The 18,286-nt window shown below is 43.6% G+C and overlaps 1 protein-coding gene across 10 annotated transcripts in view; it reads left to right on the top strand.

Moving 5' to 3' along the window:
• Nucleotides 1-336: 336 nt before the first annotated feature.
• The window catches only part of LOC136850629 (zinc finger protein 418-like), a 191,848-nt gene continuing 173,898 nt past the window's right edge, over nucleotides 337-18,286 (top strand). The window contains exons 1-2 of one of the 10 annotated variants that reach the window (XM_067124337.1): nucleotides 337-428; nucleotides 14,623-14,742. In XM_067124337.1, coding sequence (XP_066980438.1) covers nucleotides 14,630-14,742 — 113 coding nt within the window. In that variant the 5' untranslated portion in view covers nucleotides 337-428; nucleotides 14,623-14,629. Of the gene's footprint in view, nucleotides 578-656; nucleotides 800-14,622; nucleotides 14,743-18,286 lie in introns of those variants that run through there. The other 9 variants (XM_067124343.1, XM_067124344.1, XM_067124341.1 and 6 more) reach the window with 9 other exon arrangements.

Raw genomic sequence — 18,286 nt, 5'->3', positions numbered from 1 at the left:
GTCACTTTCCCTCATTCTTACCATACTGCTGTTAATACTCCTCCTCCTTCTTGGTCCCTATCGTTACCCCTTTCCTCTCTTCCTTTCCCATATGTTCGTTCGACATATCGAAGTTTTTAACTGGACTGAGAGAGGTTCAACTGTATTATTTCCTCCAGTGTCATAATTTTTTACTTATCCCCTAATACATATGTAATATGTTCCACACTTTTTGTCTTTGTTTCTGTTTAATATACCTGGTGTTTATATTTATATATATTTACAATATCAGCTGTAAGTAAAGGCTCATTTTAGTCAAGCCAAAAACGCCAGTAGTAAGTCGGTAGAAAGATGTATGCTGTTAAGTAGCCTTCCCTCTGGCTTAACTAATGACGTCACTTCTCAGGTCGGTCAACGTTAGTGCTCTCCGAAAATACGCCCTCACTAATGTAAACAAACATTGGCCACTAGTTGCTGCAGTGCTGTGTATAGTTTACGTTACAGTCAATAAGTATATGATTAAGATGTAGTATCTCACTGTATCTGGAATTTTAGGTTTCATCACAGAATTTATGTGAAAGAGGTCTTTGTTTGCAAGGTAACAATATACAAAAATAAGTTTATTCGCAAAAACATAAACAAATGTCGTGTGTAAATTCTCCAGACCTTTTTAGTATACCGGTAGCCATGTCTAGGCTTAGGCTAGCTTGTACCGTGGTGCCTTCTTGATCATTAGTTAATAAAAAAAAAACATATCCTTTGGACGACACATATAAAATGGTGAAGTTTGTGGTAGAACTACATAACAGCTCCGCATGGGGTAATAACTTGGAAATTGACCTTTTGTATGGTAGCCCAAGGCCTATTTTGGTTGCTTATCAAGAATTTCCCGTAATTTTTTGTCGGTCGACTATAGCCTAATTAACCTGAGAACTAATATATTATTGTATGCTGTCCAGCCTGGGATGCTATCACGCATGCGCAGTGTTACAGGGGGAACTTTTGTAAAAAGTGGGGTTTCCTTCACTGGTGGGGCCAGGGGGCAGTGCCTCCCCGGTCAAGTAACACAGCCTACTAGGCCTAGGTTAGGTTTGGTTAGGGTACATTAGGCTTGTGGTTCCTTTTATAATAGATTTCCATAGCCAATCCCTTCTTGAACATATGGCTCCCAAATGACTTGCGAATGTGCAGAACCATTCCAGGTAGATCTAAGTAGTAGCTCTGCGACGACGATTTCCGTCTAACTTGACTTTTTCTACATTTTTTTGGTTGCCAGTTATGGGCTTACCTTCAATTTTTGTCACACAAATCTAATTAACCTTTAATTAACCCCTGAAGTCCATCCAACAAGGGGTTTCCATACACGATCTTCACAAGACAGAGCACGGGTACGTCTGTTTGGAACAGTTCATATCCCGTCCGGCAAGTACAGTAACTTGTTGATGCATGGGTAACCCCCCGGGCCAGTACTGAACACACCAAAGGGACATTCCACTTTGCTGACAACAGACAAATGCACCGCCAGTATCAGAAGCCCTAAAAGTGTAGAAAAAACCAGTTTCCAAGGTAAAAACAGGCGCAGAGCTGATACTTAGAATTACCCCGTTCCATAACAACAACATGGTGGTTCAGTTTTCTCTCAGTGTATTTCCCCACCCAAAACCCCGAGTTCCCACAGGGTCCCCAATATTGTTGGGTCGAGTTGTATGTTAATAATAGTTGACCAAAAATACCCTAAACAACACCACCTACTTCATCAGCAACATTAAAAGTATAGGAAAAATCAGTTTCCAAGGTAATAGTTCATGCAGAGCTGTTTTGCAGAAATACCAAATGTGTCTACAGTTAGCTGATGCAGAGTAGGGAGACGGTGGTAGGCGTAAGGAATCATACCATGGAAAAGGGCCAAACCTAAGCTTTTCAAGAATAGTGTGTCCTGACCTAACCAGATCCATCCTCCCTAACCTGACATAGGGCTCTGTGTCCTGACCTGGCCATGTCCAGACCTAACCTTCATAACCTGACTTATGGCAGAGTGCCCTGACCTGGCCATGCCCTGACTAACCAGACCGTACCTTCTTAACCTGACTTAGGGTAGGGTGCACTGACCTGGCCATGTCCTGACCTAGGTGATCCTACAGTTTAGGGGTCTAAATTCACTGCTCCCTTGTTTGTGTTTGTTTAAGTCTTCTTTCCCATTTTCAATTTCTTCTTTTGACAGATCTGCAAATGGAAGTATATTTGCTAAGAAATGAGCAGTTCATCTGCTTACAGAAGCAGAGAGTGTAAGAAACAAAGGGAAATAAAGCTCTGCACCTCACCCGAATAGTGTAGTGTGCCCACAACTGTGTTTGTGGAGTGAGCTCTTAGGAACCCAGAAGGAGGTAGGAACCTGGCACAGACTCTTGCTCTTCAGCAGCCACTTTTTGATAAATCTGAAAAAATGAGCATTTTACTTATAGACTTACCTGGTAGTTACATATAGCTGTCGTGCTCTGACGCGCGGCAGAATTTTAAATTTCGGCTAGCGCTAAAAACACCTAGGTGATCCCTCTACCAGCGCCCTCTATAAGGTAACAAGGAACTATCCCAACAATGTTCTAGAACCCATTAAGTTTTCTGCCGAGGGACCGTAACACGGTCTCGCTTTGTGGTTGAATTTTTGTCTGCAATTTATTACTTAAGGTAACAACACCTTAGTTTTCTTAGCTAAGCGGCATTATGTGGTCGGAATTAATTCTTTTGTATAATGCCATGCTCTGATTCTGGTTCCCAAGTATAGATGTGTGCTTTAGGCTGTAGGACTGTTTGCCTAAAGCGGCTATCGGCCCCCATTCAGTTTGCTCTTCATGTAGGGTAAATTTTGTAATTCAGAGAATACATGTGAGGATATTATGCATCTAACAACGGATGAATGGTCAGCCTTGAAAAATACGGAGTTTAGAAAAGGACAGAGTTAGGGAGAAGCTTACGCAAGAGGTCATCATCTGCTAAGTCTGTAGGGCAGGTAGGCCAATCCTGGTAACCCCTCTCCTATTAACTCTCCTTTGTCCGACCTGTTGATCCCAATCCTATCACCGTGTCAGGTTAAAAAGTCAAATGGACACTAAATTTTCAGCTGTGCTTTCAGCCATCAGGCGATGGGCCAAACCATTGAAAAATTGGCTCCTCGAAGTGAAGTGTTAAGTGGAGGGGAGGTGTCTGTTGGCCACTGCATTCTCCCAGGTCTAGACACTCTGTCGGACTCCCTGGTTCAGGGAGAGGGGCATGTCGAAAACCGAAAGGAGGCGAGTGGGGCTTGCTCCCAACAGTCACCCCTCAAGTATTCCTGTTGTGCATTCCCAGGATGCTTCCGCACGCCATAGAAAAGGCGCTGCTGGGGATGTGTCTTCTAGTGGTGATGATTCGTTGACTCTTCCTCGAAGTGGGCGCTTCAAGCATTCTTCTCGCCCTCTCAAGAGGTCTCGCGCCGTCTCTCCTGCAGCGATTCCGAAGAAAAGATCGTTGACGGATCCGCATGCGGGCTGTAGCTTCTGGGAGGATCCTGAACCTTTTTCCTCCTCCTCTTCAGTAGATCAGCCCCCTCGTCGGAAGGAACCTACGCGTACTATTGCCCGTAATAAGCGTGTTTCCGTTCCAGGAGCGTCTACATCTCGTCCAGCCTCATCGCAGATGGTGGTGCCTCCTCTACTACCGGTCAACAAGATCCCCGTTTTGTCGCTCAAGTCACGGACAAATTGACGGATCTTATTCAGTTCTTTTGTGGCGCTCGTGCTGCTTCGGGAGCACCTGTTGCGGAGATACTTCCTTCTGAATGCGCCACAAGTCTTGACTCAAAGAGCCTCCCACTTCGCATGCACCAATGAAGGGAAGCTCAACCAGGCGGCTTCAGCATTCTTCTCTGGCTCCAGTTTCGCCCGCGTTCGGTTGGCGTGGCGCCACTTCAGCATGGCGGCGCCGCCAGCCCAGCGCAGCGCCACTTCAGCTTGGCGGCGCCCTCGCAATGGTCGCGCCACACTTGGCCAGTTCGTAGCCACATCGGCATGATCGTAAGACTTTAGATTCCGCCACGACCTGCACCGTCAGGAAACTGTTCACAATGCTGTGTCTCCTGTCTTCTGTAGACGAAGAAATCGAAGAAGATGTAGAAATAGAAGAGGACTTTCCAGGAATCAAGGAGAAATCTTCGGGTTATAAGGAGTTACTCAAGTTTTTCGTGGAAAACTTTGGGGACTCTTTTAAGCCTTCGACTCCGGCTTCTCCCAGATCGCAGTTTAAGAGGGATAACGCCTCGGATCCAGCTCCTTTTACACGCCTAGTTTTGGCGATTTCGGCCAAGAAGGCTATCAAGAAAATTAATTCCTGGCTCTCAGACAAGAGAGAGCAAGGCAGAGTATGTTTGTCTTCCACCCTCCAGATTGGCTCATCGCGGCCGCGTGACAGTGCGAGACTGGAGAACGTTTTTTCTTTGGGTGTGTCTGCCTCGCTCAGGGACTTCTCAGTCTGGTGGATTCAGAAGTCGTCACACAGCTCTTCAATCCCAGCGAGATCTTTTTCACGCGGTGAGAGAGAGTTGGATCATCTTCTCAAGAGTATTTTCGCTGTTGTGGAGGTCATCAGTTTTCCTTGATTGGTCAGTGCTTGGCTCTGGCTAGGAAAGTCGAAGGCCGGACTTTCGGATGCGCAGTCGGCCGGTTTCACTTCGGTAGTCGACTGCATAGACAAGGGGGTATGCGATTGTGCCTTGGAGCTAACTTCGGTTTTTGCAACCGGAGTTCTGAAGAAACGACAACTCTGGTGCTCTTTTTTGGCGAAGGGTGTTTCCCGCAGCCAGAGGTCTGCTCTCCTCTTTGCTCCTTTGTCGAAGGACCACTTGTTCCCGAAGGAATTAGTTCGAGAGACTGCTGAAGCTCTCACACAAAAAGCTACACAGGACCTGTTGGCTCAGTCAGCAAAGAAGCCGAAGAAGACTACTCCGGTAGCTACTTCCACCAAAACTTCGGTGTTTTCGGACACTTCCAAGACGTTCAGGGGCAAGTCTGCTTCTCGGCCCTTTTCCAAGTTTCGTGGGAAAAGGAAAATCTTCTTCGACCTTCCAATTTTCAACAAAAAGAAATGAGTGTGCTGTCCTCCACATAGCAGTAGGTGCCAGACTCCAGTCGTTCTCGGAAGCCTGGCAAAAGGTCACTCAAGATCCTTGGACCTTACAGGTGATCCGAGAGGGGTACTCCATCCCATTCCAACAAAAGCCCCCTCTATCGGACGCTCCAGTCGTTTTTCCAACATACTCCAACGACTCTCAGAAGTTTTGCGCCCTTCGAGAAGAAGTAGAAGCACTACTAAGGAAACAAGCCATCGAGTTAGTGCCGACCCCATGCTCTCCGGGGTTTTACAACCGTCTCTTTTTAGTTTCAAAGGCGTCGGGAGGTTGGAGGCCGGTTCTAGACGTGAGCGCATTGAACGTTTTCGTAAAAAGAGAACGAAATTTTCGATGGAAAGCGACAAGTCAGTGTTAGCATCTCTCTTCAACGGGCGACTGGATGGTCTCGATAGACCTCAGGATGCGTACTTCCACGTTCTATCCATCAGGAATCAAAAGTTCCTGAGGTTTGTTTTTCCAAAGCAAAGTTTTTTCCAGTTCAAAGAGCTCTTTGTTTCCGGACTGTCAACTGCACCTCAAGTGTTTACAAAGAGTTCTGTCAGCGGTGGCAAAAGAATCTTCACTTACAAAGGAATAAGGATGTCAATGTATCTGGACGACTGGCTTCTGAAAGCACACTCCAAAGCCAAATGTGTGGAGGACCTAATGAAGACATTATCTCTGGTAAAGGAACTAGGCCTACTAGTCAATGTTCCGAAATCGTCCCTGTCACCATCACAGCAGATAGTTTGTTGGGAGCAAAGAATAGACTCTCTGATGACTTTAGGGCTTCTCCATCAATACAGGAGTAGAGTCTTGTCTAAGCATGATAGATGACTTTCTACATCGCGAGGTTTGCTCAGCCAGCAGTGGATGAGCTTACTGGGGACATAACTCGATGGAGAAGTTCGTAAAATAGGGAACTCAAGATAGAGGCCTCTGCAGTTTATCTACAAAGCCAATAGCCCACATAAAACCCATCAGTTCCTTTCTTTTCAAGATCTCAGATCCAGATCAAGAAGGCTGTTCTGGTGGAATTCAGGAAAGGCTACAGGAGGAATTTCTCTTTATCAAGAACCCAGACCTCACACTCTTGTCAAACCTTGGCGGATCAGGGTGGGGGGCGACTTTAAGCTATCTTGATGCCAGGGCCTGTAGGGTAAAAACTGCCTGCCAAAATATGGTTTAGCAGCATCAGCCTCAATGTTGCTAATTTAGCCGAAAGTAAAGCAGCCTTCCTAGTTATTGGGACAACACGACAGCTCTTGCTTATATCAAGAGGTAAGGGGGCACTCATTCCCTTCTCCCTGTATCAGACGACAAGGAACTTTAGAATGAGTGGGAAGAGAACGGGTCACGTTATTGACCAGGTTCATAAAGGCGAGAGGAATGTAACAGCGGATCTTTTAAGCAGGAAGAATCCAAGTCTTGCCACGGAATGGACCTTACATCCGCAGGTTTGCAAACGATTGTGGAATCTGTGGGGTTGTCCGCTAGTAGACCTATTTGCAACAGACAGAACAAAACGCCTCCCAGTATATTGCTCCCCAGATCCGGACGACAAGGCACTTTGGGTGGATGCAATGACAATGAGTTGGGATTGCCTAGATCTTTACGCTTTTCCACCGTTCAAAATTATCAGGAAGGTCTTGGAAAAGTTCAGGAACCACAAGAACACCAAGATGACTCTAATCGTTCCTTTCTGGCCATCGAGGGAATGGTTCCCAGATCTTCTCCTCCTCTCAGATTTCCGAGGATCCTCCCGTCAGGAAGATCTGCTCAGACAACCCACTTCCTGAGGTTCCATCAGAACATCCCGCTCTGACTTGTCGCCTGCAGACTGTCGGCGACTCCTCAGGAAGAGAGGTTTTCAAGGAGGTTGCAAAAGCGTATTGTTGGGTAAGTCTTTTGCGATGTGCCAAACTGGATGAATCCAGTTTGACCTGGTGTGGGCGCTGGGTTTTCGTCACCTAAAATATATAAATCAAATAAGCGAAGTTCTTACTTTATCCTTTTTAAGGAGAAAGGATTGTCTTTGAGAACGCGATTAAGGGTATCGATCAATGCTTCGGTATTTAAGCACAGAGGTCTGAACATCTCGAACAATCAGGATCTAACAGATTTACTTAAGTCTTTTAATACCTCGAAGACCCGAAAGTTCCTAAACAAATAGCATGGAATTTGGACATCAAATCCTTAAATGGATTTGTTCAGAATCAAATTGAGCTACAAAATGCATCGCTGAAAACTTGACTAAGAAAACTATTTTCTAGTAACACTTTCGCAACAGCCAGGAGGGTAGTGAGGTTCATGCCTTGGACAAAACTGTGGTTTCTCTCAGAAAAGCTGTTTGTTCTTCCTCTCTTAGAAGTTCTTGCATGAAGAGCAGTCACGTCCAGACCATGGCGAGTCTTTCAGCATTAAGAGCCTTTCAGATCTTGTGGAGAAGGAGAACAAGAGATTGTTGTGCGGTGAGAGCCTTAAGAGTTCTATACCCGAACAAAAGGTATCAGGGCTCTTGGAGAACTTGTGGTGTTCTGTGAAACCACGTCCAAGACCGCTTTCTAGAATGCTCTTGCTTTCTTCTTAGAGAGATTATTTCAAGCCCATGTGGTGTCTGGGACTCAGACACGGGAACTCTGAAAGTGAGAGCACATGAGATAAGAGCTGTAGCTACTTCTTTGGCTTTCAGGCACAACCTCTCAGTGCAAAAGATTGTGAATTCTACATTTTAGCGATGTAAATTCGATCTTACGCATCGCGTACTTGTCCAGAATTGAAGACTGATTTTGACAATGGCAGTACCTTAGGGCCTTTAGTAGTTACTGACACGGTGGTGGGTGAGGGAGAAAGAGGGGCAACCCTATCCGACTAACATTTTCTCCTTGAAGTTGGAAATTGAGTTTGGTTGCGTCGTTTGTAGGTACTATGTTGTTGGTTTAGGAGTACCTACAATCTTTTAATTTTATGGTTGAAAGTTTTTAATTTTATATTTTGGTGATGGAGGTGATCCCTTATTGTTAATTTGGTTCTGCGCCCAGAAGCGAGGCATACTAAGTCTTGTCAAATCACGGCGTTGTCCTCTGACAGAAGTACTAACAGATTGTATCTGACACCCCGGATCCTTTATATCCTGTCTATACAATCGAGATGCAATTCTGAGGCAGTAACCACTGAGTCAGCAATCCTTCAAGGTAAGGAACTAAAATTCATGTTTTTGATTTCTAACAATATATGTGGCTGACATGATCCCACCCCCTCTAAAGGTGCCAATCAGCTATATGTAACTACCAGGTAAGTCCTATAAGTAAAAATGATATTTTTATGATAAAATAAGGTTTACTTATACTTACCTGAAGTAGTTATGAAATAAACTCCCGCCCACCTCCCCTCATGTCAAGTGGGCTTAAAACTTAATGGGTTCTAGAACATTGTTGGGATAGTTCCTTGTTACCTATAGAGGCGGCTGGTAGAGGATCCTAGGTGTTTTTAGCGTAGTAGCGAGAATTTAAAAATTCTGCGTAGCGTCCGAGACGACAGCTATATGTAGCACCAGTGATATAAGTAAAGCCTTATTTTATCATAAAATGAGCAGTTTATATGCAGAGATTTACAATTTTCTCAAAATTCAATGGGTCCGTGTCCCCCTAAGACATTGTAGGGGCCCTTTTATTTGGCACAATTGGTGCAGGATGATGGGAACAGATCTGAAGGTTACTAAATGAAACTCTGACTTTCCTTAACCTAATTTATTACCTTAATATTGCAGTGGCCTGAAGACCTTCAAACAGAACCTTAATTTTATTTACATTTGCCACAGTTTAGCAATTATCATCTCTCAGTACTTAATCTAACTTATTTCCTACTTACCACTAAGTTAAGTATATCTTAGTTTAACCAGCCTCCTATATTTAACTTAGCCTAACTTAATACTATCAATAGTCAAAATATTATTAACAAATAATCCAACTCTGGCATATATTAGATTCAAGTTCCTTATCTTTCTCAACACTTCATCTCAGAATAATCCAAGATAACCACGAAAGTCAGCACACAATTTTGGGGATCACTACGGAGTGTATTTCAGCTGTGCCATCCAAGCTGAGGACAGAAATTACTTTGGAATTTCTTCATGCAGTCTTTTTCTACACAAAAGCCCTTCTCTCCTTTCAAACGAGAATCTGAGATCTCATTCACAATAAAATCAGCCTACAGATATTTAAGCAGTTTCCATAATCCCTGATCCCATTGAGGACAGTCACTGTCATAAATAACTGTGGAACTTGAAAATGGCTTGGTATCACCAACTGTTCGACTGCTTTGGTAGTTGCCAATGTCCATTCTCTACCCCAGGTAAAGCTTCTTCCGGTTCAGGTGAAGGGAAGCCAATTACTCTACCCTATCACACCCAAGCAAACTGCAAATAAAAAGAAAAAACAACATGAAAACATACAGTCAGACATTCATAACAAAAACTCAATATAAACATAATAAAAAAATAATAACAACAACAAAAACGAAACGATCAATCTACACAAACCATCTTTCATCATATAAACCCAAACTTAGCCTACCACAACATGTACTTGTTGATTTACGTTCCCCCTTTATTCCCTTTCTATTTTTTTTACAATCTCTGCTTCTCTAAGTAGATAAACTGCTAATTTTTTCATTGTTTTCCATGATTCAATAAGTATTTGATAAATCTGTGTGCTGATCTTGACTTTACGTCATGCAATGAATTTGGACCCGTAAACTGTAGGATTACCCCGACCTAACCAGACCTTACCATCCTAACCTGATTTAGGGTGCTGTGCCCTGACCTGGCTATATCCTGACCTAACCAGACTTTACCTTCCTAACCTGACTTAGGGTAGTGTGCCCTGACCTGGCCATGTCCTGACCTTACCTTCTTAACCTAACTTAGGCCAGTACACCCTGACCTAACCAGACCTTACCTTCTTAACCTGATTTAGGGTGGTGTGCCCTGACCTGGTCATGTCCTGACCTAACCAGACCTTATTTCCTAACCTGACTTAGCCATGTTGTTACCTAACCAGTCCTTACCTGACTTAGGGTACTGCGCCCTGATCTGACTGGGGGGCTTGCCCCCTGTGGATCCCCTCAAGAAATGCTGAATATCTGAAACATAATTTCCCTTATGTCATTCTTGGGCTGTACTATTTTTTAGGGAGTGTTATTTTTTGTCTGGCAATGGCTACAACCTTAACCAAAACAACCTTAACTAACTAAACTTCCATTCAGGCACATGTTATGTCACTGACTATAATCTAACCAAAACAACCTTCACCTAAACTTTCCTAGAGCATCCTACCCTGACCTAACCAGAACTTACCTTCCTAATCTGACTTAGGGCACCTATTGGGTGTTGGTCGACAAATTGATGGAAATTAACCAGGTAAGTTAATTTTCGGGTGGTTTAGAGCTCATAGAGTAAATTGTATTCTGTGAAAGCTCTCCCTTGGAGGCAAAATTACCAATGCCTACCCATCTCCCTACTCTGCATTTCGAGCTTATCACGTCAGTTTCAACATTAACCAGGCTATACTGTTCAGGTGTTTTGATTTCCTATTTAGCCTAACCTACTACTGTACTGACAGATTCATTAAAATTTTAGGTTAAACCATCGTCGCATTTTCGACTGGAAAATATCACTTTCCTGTTTTAATGTGTGCTTTGAATAATTCTCAAATTCATTTTGGTAGCAAGTGACCTACCTAATCACATGTACCATAGCCTAAAGTATGCTACCAGGTTCTTACCCTAGTGAATGATATTAGTTTGAAAACATTCCATGATCTTACTTTAATCTAAATGAGAACTATGAATGAGATTAAGAACCTTGTATTTTGCTCATTTTGCATTTTCACCCACTTGAAAACCCAGCTTTTCTACTGTGGTCCCCCAAATTGTAGGGTATAAGGGTGGTGTCCACTATATCTAAAAGAGCTTAGTATTTCCTAATGAAACAAATGTCAGAAACATTCAAAGCACAGTAAAACACAGGAAAATAATACCAAACACTAGCCAGTTTAATGAAATTGTTGCCACATGTCAAACGTCTTTCATTAAAGGTTGGTAAATTCAGGATAAATCAGTTTCTTGCCAAAGAGACTGATATGAACATAGTTGATAGCCTATTTGTTCATAGGAGAATATAGACCATTGCCATTTATGTAGAAATATCCCTCAGTGTGAGCTGAAATTGATCACTGAAACTTGGTATCAAGGTAGTTAATGGGTGGTAGATCCTCCCTCTTCACACACACACTACCCTTATCAAGAACATTTTCTTCAGCCATGGTCATGTTAAGATGTCTTTCTGGTCTGACTGACCAGGAAGTTGAGACGTTTTTCATCTTTCTTATTAGGGTATAATTGTAATCAGTAGGAATAGGGTTTAGTTCCTTACCACTTCCTCCAAACAAAATAATATATAAAATTAGAGTTGTTCAATATGTTTTAAACCCCCCAAAAACCACTCACCCAATTGATTTCTGTAAAATCATTGACTTAGGATTTCTTAGAAAGGGATTACTCTGCTTTTGATACTTTTAACTCCTCCCTCTCAGACTGCCCTTTTTCTGTACCTTTTGCTTTTGTGAGGGGGGGGTTATGTTCATGAGGGTAGGTGACCAGACTGTGCTCTCCTACAGTGTTGACCCAGGTGCTTGGGTCAAGCTCTCTTCAGGCTAGATAGTCAGGATTATTCATGGTTCTCTACCTCCTATTACAGTAATGCTTTGTTGGCAGCTTCACTAGAGTCCTGACAGAATTCCACTAAGTAATCTGAGTGACCTGACTTTGCTGATGTTTCTGCCAAGAACTCAGTGTTGTTGAGCCTCCTGTAGCAATCATCTTACCTGTGGGGATAACCCTGTGGTATCAAGTACAGGTTGAACTCCTTTAGTGCTACTTCCCATCTCAATATGTCTTCTACTGTAGTCAAGGAGAGTAAAATGAAGAAATGCAAGCACATTATCTTTCTCCATTCCTACTCGTCAAGCTCTTCCTCATCATCTTTGGCTTCTTCCTTCAGTCAGAAGAAAGTATTGGAAGCCGCCTCACAAGAATTTTTGTCAGGCTTAGAGTGAATGCATTCCTTCTTTCGGGGTTGGTGATGGCATTTGCTTACCTGGGAGTGGGACAACTGCTGGAGGTGGGGTTAATACCAGGTTCTCTGAGAGTCCTATTGAACCAGTGCCTTCCGATTCACTTCTGGAACATGAGGACTGTCCAGAACTTTCTACCTGTGTGTACTTTACTGGGATAGGTGGAGAAGAGTTGGTGCTACCTTCTCAGTTGGTGCATGTATGATTCCCAGCTCATGTGTGTATAGACGGAAGGTTCACATGCAATGGGTCACTGCTTTGCAATACCACTGGGTATCACGTCAGTAGTACATTTGCAGGTAGTGCCTAGTTCATCCAGAACTCCTGGTGTACATGTACCCTATCCCCAGATCCTGCATGTTCAGCAGAAGATTCATGTACGGAAGGTCAACGCACTGCAAAACTGCTGAGTATTATGTTGATCTGTTCAAGCAGAAACACACAAGATGAACAAAAACACACAAATCACAAAAAAAAAAAGGAAGATAAAACCAGTATCCAATGGCGTAAGCGGGCAGGAAGTGAACAGCAACCAGCTTTGAGGAGAGAGGTCAAGAGCACAGCTTCCTACAAAGGCAGTCAGTGAAAAACTGACGCAATGCTTCCGAGATGGGGTTTGGGAGGTCGGCTCCTCCTCCTTCACACCACCATCTTGGCTATTGCCTGATGCCACCAATTCTTTGTAACTTTTTTTTTTCAACCGGACTCCAGCTGGTGCTAGAGAATTTTTCCCTTATGTTAAGACTATAGGTTTGTTAGTTATGAACAATACAAAGTGATTGAAAATTTTTGTTTTTGTGGTTGTGCAAATGCTTTGTTGGTGTCTGCTTTGTCCAGATTTTCCATTGTATGTATACATGATCCCTGGATCATATGTGTGCAACAAGGGGTCCATACATGGAAGCGTTACAATACTACAGAGAATTGTTTTGAGCTCCATGCTTGTGTTCATGCAGATACTCAGTGCTCCTGGTACGTTCAAGACTCCCATTGTGCATTTACATGAAAGCACACTTGAATGCTCACCTGTAGCTTCTATGGTGACTTTTCCCTTGCAAGATGCATTAGTAGTGTCTCAGAGGAGCTCTCTTGGTGCTACTAGGCACTTCTAGGTCTCCCCTGTGGTCTATGCTGGTTCATCTTGACATCATTTGTTTGATATGCGGGGGATTCATTTGAGTAGCTGGGACTGGGTTTTTGAACTTATTCATTCTCCACATTCTCCTTCTCTCCCAGGCATTTTCAGCATGCCTTGATGTCTCTTAAGGTGGCAGAAATTTCTTGTGCAGATTGTGAAAGTAGGAGTTTGTATCATTTTCAATGTCCTGTCTCACGGTCACTATTAGCACCTTGTGTGGCACAGGCGCCATGCTATAGTTCTTGTTTTCCTCAGGCTTCACACTACCAGGTTCACTCCTTTTCTTTTCTACCTTAAAGTCCTCATAGGTATTCCAGGTTTTCTTGAGCTGCATTCAACATCATGATCTTCTTTGAAGGCACAGGTTTCTTCCCAGTCGTTTTGATAGCATTCTAGGTCTTCTGGAGTCTTTTTGAGGTGTTTTCGGTTCCCCTTCAGCACCAACGCTCCATGCATTCTCTTTCTAGGCAATTAATTCTGTGCCTTTAATTGCTACTGTTTCGGTAGTGGAGCAGGTTGGTTTATCTCCTCCTCCACCAGGCTTTTTGTTGTCGGCCCCTGCAGCAGTTTTGGTGCTGCATTCCACAACCGCGCTGTCAGTGCAAGAGCTTGTTAACGTGTGGGAGTTTTATGGAGTGGTATCCTTTGAAAACAGTCTCCAGTACCATTGCCTAATTAGTCACTGCTGGGATAGATTCCAGTTATTATGTAGCGTCTTGTTTCTGGTTGAATTTTTTTTCCTGGGGTGTTATTTGCTATTCCAGTGTGGGAATCAGATATCATTATTGAGAGATCAGATTCATTTAAAAAATAAAGATTTTTACAATAAAATTATTTTTTCAATACTTGTCACTGTTATGTGTCACTCTCCAAGGCTCCCCACTATGTGACTATGTGGATGGAGACAAACTGAAAACAATAGTCCTCCTATCTGATGCAGGAAAAACTGGTACCATAATAGAGAGGTTTGTATTTAAAGAATAAATATTAATGTAAAATTTCCATTTTATCCATTTTACAGTACAGTAGTAACTTCTTGTGGCTAAGCTACACCAAAACTCTCTATGCAGACAGCTACTCAATTCCTAACCTATGAAAGTTGTTGGTTATTACATTGTAGTTCTTTTAATATCAGGTCTTGTTGCTAGGTGGCCTCAGCAGCACTGGCTTATCTCAAACCATGTATATTGTGTAATAAGGTATACAATAGTTTCATTCTCATGTTATTTTAGCAGAAACATGGGTGCTATTCATGGAAAAGGGCGCTTCAAGTGTGATGGGTGCAAACAAGGATTTTCTTGGCGATTGGATCTTCATGAACACACAAAAATATGCAAATCTCAAAGTGATAAGTAAGTTTTTATTGTTTAATATTTTATAATTGAATATGTTCTTATTATGGCTGTTATAGCTAGGTATATTCTCCAATTTGTAATGAAAATATATCATGATTTAGGTAAAATCTTTTAAATTTTAACAACATCCTTTCTCATTCTTTTATTTCATACTCATATATAGTCCCTTCTTCATATTTTCCATTCAGTACAATGTTAACCCCTCCCCCCTCTTCATGCTCTGCAATTACTATCTGTTTAACCCAACCCCAAAGTTTACATATGCCTAATCCTTTGGTCAGCAGCTTCAGAGACAAATGGAAGAAGAACCCTTACCTAGCTAGTTATCCTTGTGGGCAGTGCCTATGGTGATATTAGTGTTAGTTCATTCCATGTGTGTCCATCAAGCAAGTAATGTCTTTGCTTCAAAAGCATTTTTAATTTTGCAGTCATGTTTTTCTTAAGTGCATGCAAATACAATACAAAAATGATATTTTAATAATAAAATAAGGTTTGTTCATACTTACCTGGCAGATATATATATAGCTGTATTTCTCCGAAATCCGACAGAATTTCAAAACTCGCGGCACACGCAGTGTGGCCAGGTGGTTAGTACTCATTCCCGCCGCTGGGAGGCGGGAATCGGGAACCATTCCCATTTTCTATTCAGATTTTCTAGTGCCACTGTCTCAAGAGGGGAGGCGGGAGGGCACTAAAAGTATATATATCTGCCAGGTAAGTATGAACAAACCTTATTTTATTATTAAAATATCATTTTGTTCATGACACTTACCTGCCAGATATATATATAGCTGAATCCCACCGTAGGAGGTGGGAAGAGACAGAATAGGATTTAGGAAACAAATAAATGTAGGCAATTGACGCCTTGGTTCCTTACCTGTTAGCATAGCTGACTTCGAGGTTGTCTGTCACCCAAGCCTGCTTCTGCTTATCCAGAGTCTCCAGCAAGGTAGGGACCTATAAAGCTGGAGAGATCCAGATGACCTGTCCAAGGGGCGTGACCACAATAGGACTAGATCATGCGACCATACAGAGAGGGGAGAAGGAGCAACGACCAACCACCTGACCGCCCTATCTAAGGTAATAAACCTAGCATAGGCTAAAAATTGGGACGTCCCATCTCAATGGCCACCCAACAACCAAAAATAAACAACAACAAGATTAAAAAATACAACCTAACCCCTAAAGGATAGGATGAGTATTGCCTTCTTCTCCCAACCTTGTGTCTGCGGGAAACGTGACGGTCCCAGCGAAGAGCAGTCTTCAAATGTCGTCTTCACATCCCGCAAGTAATGCGAAGCGAACACTGAATTACTTCTCCAGAAGGTAGCACCAAGAATATCATTCAGAGACATATTCTTTTGGAAAGCCACCGAAGTCGCGATAGCTCTAACTTCATGAGCTTTTACTTTCAGAAGTCTCATGTCACCTTCTAGGCAGGAGGAATGAGCCTCTCGAATAGTACTTCTTAAAAAGAATGCTAAGGCATTCTTGGACATGGGAAGATCAGGTCTCTTCACCGAACACCACAGATTGTCCGATGAGCCTCTAGTTTCCTTGGTCTTGGCTAAGTAGAACTTGAGAGCCCTGACAGGACACAGGACTCTTTCTGACTCTTGCCCAAGCATCTCCGTCAAACCTTTGATCTCAAAAGACTTGGGCCAAGGGTTTGAAGGATTTTCGTTCTTGGCTAAGAACAAAGGATTTAGGGAGCATAAAGCATTAGGACCCCTAAAGCCAATATGTTTGCTAATTGCTTGCACTTCACTAATCCTCTTAGCTGTCGCCAGAGCCGTTAGGAAGACAGCTTTCCTCGTCACGTTCTTGAGGGAAGCCGAAGACAGAGGTTCAAAAGTACTAGACATAAGAAACTTCAGGACAACATCCAGATTCCAAGAAGGTGTCCTGAGTTGAGGAATTTTGACAGTCTCGAAGGATCTCAGTAGATCGTGAAGATCCTTGTTGTCGCACAAGTTCAGGCCTCTGTGCCTAAAAACTGCCGATAACATACTTCTATAACCCTTAATAGTCGAGACTGCCAGTTTATTCTTATGCCTAAGATAAAAAAGGAAGTCAGCTATTTGTGGTACAGAGGTCGTGGTCGAGGAAACTCCTTTACTCCTGCACCATCTCCTAAAAACAGACCACTTGTACTGGTAGACCGCATTCGAAGAAGGTCTCCTGGCATTGGCGATGGCCTTTGCCACAGCTCTCGAAAAGCCTCTTGCTCTGGCCAACTTTGAGATAGTCTGAACGCAGTCAGACTCAGAGCGGAGAGGTTTTTGTGGAACCTTTCAAAATGCGGCTGCTTGAGAAGGTCCACCCTCAATGGAAGCGTTCTTGGAAAGTCCACTAGGAAGGACAGGGTCTCTGGGAACCAATCTGCTGCTGGCCAGAAGGGGCTATTAAAGTCATCCTTGCTCCTTCTGACGTTGCAAACTTCCTTATCACTTCTCCCAGGATCTTGAAGGGAGGGAAAGCGTAAAGGTCGAGGCCTTTCCAGTCCCAGAGGAGGGCGTCTATGGCTAACGCTCCTGGGTCTAGGACAGGAGAGCAATAAAGGGGGAGTCTTGCCGTCCTGGACGTGGCAAAGAGGTCCACTAGAGGACGTCCCCATATTCTCCACAACTCTAAACATACCTCCTTGTGAAGAGTCCACTCGGTCGGTAGCAGCTGATTTTGCCGACTGAGAAGGTCTGCTCGGATATTCTCCACTCCCGCAATGAACCTCGTGAGAATAGTGACCCTTCGAGCATGAGTCCAGAGCAGGATCTCCCTCGCTAGGATGAACAGGGAACGAGATCGAGTACCCCTGTTTTTGAGGTGCGCTAGAGCTGTGGTATTGTCCGAGTTGACTTGGACAATTCTGCCTGCAACTTGGGCTTCAAAGAATTGAAGAGCCAGAAAGATAGCACCCAATTCCTTGAGATTTATGTGCCAGGACACCTGTTCCCCTCTCCAGGTGCCTGACACTTCCTCCCCTCCTAGTGTTGCTCCCCATCCTTCCCTGGACGCGTGGAAAACAACACTAGGTCGGGGGCTCTGAAGACAAAGAGAAACCCCTTCTGCAAGCTTTAAGGGGTCGAACCACCACTTCAGATGATCCTTGATAAAAGGAGATATCGTCAAAATCTCTTCCAGATTCTCCTTTTCCCTCCAGTTCTCCGCCAAGAAAAACTGGAGTGGTCTGAGATGGAGCCTCCCCAGGGAAACAAACTTCTCCAGCGAGGAAATGGTCCCCAGCAAACTCAACCATTCCCTCACCGAGCATGTTTCTTTCCCTAGAAAGGACGAAACTTTTCTTAAGCAAAGCAGTTGCCGTTCTCGGGATGGAAAAGCTCGAAAAGCCACTGAATCCATCTGAATCCCCAGATAGACGATGGACTGCGTCGGGATCAGATGGGACTTTTCTTGGTTCACAAGAAGTCCCAGGGACTTCGTCAAATTCAGCGTCAAAGTCAGGTCCTCCAGACACTTCTCCCGAGAAGAGGCTCGTATGAGCCAATCGTCTAGGTAGAACGACACACGAACACCCGCCAGG

The sequence above is a fragment of the Macrobrachium rosenbergii genome, chromosome 22, assembly GCF_040412425.1.
Source record: "Macrobrachium rosenbergii isolate ZJJX-2024 chromosome 22, ASM4041242v1, whole genome shotgun sequence".
NCBI lineage: Eukaryota > Metazoa > Arthropoda > Malacostraca > Decapoda > Palaemonidae > Macrobrachium > Macrobrachium rosenbergii.
Note: the sequence above shows the minus strand (reverse complement) of the source record. Positions and strands in the feature narration are given on the sequence as shown.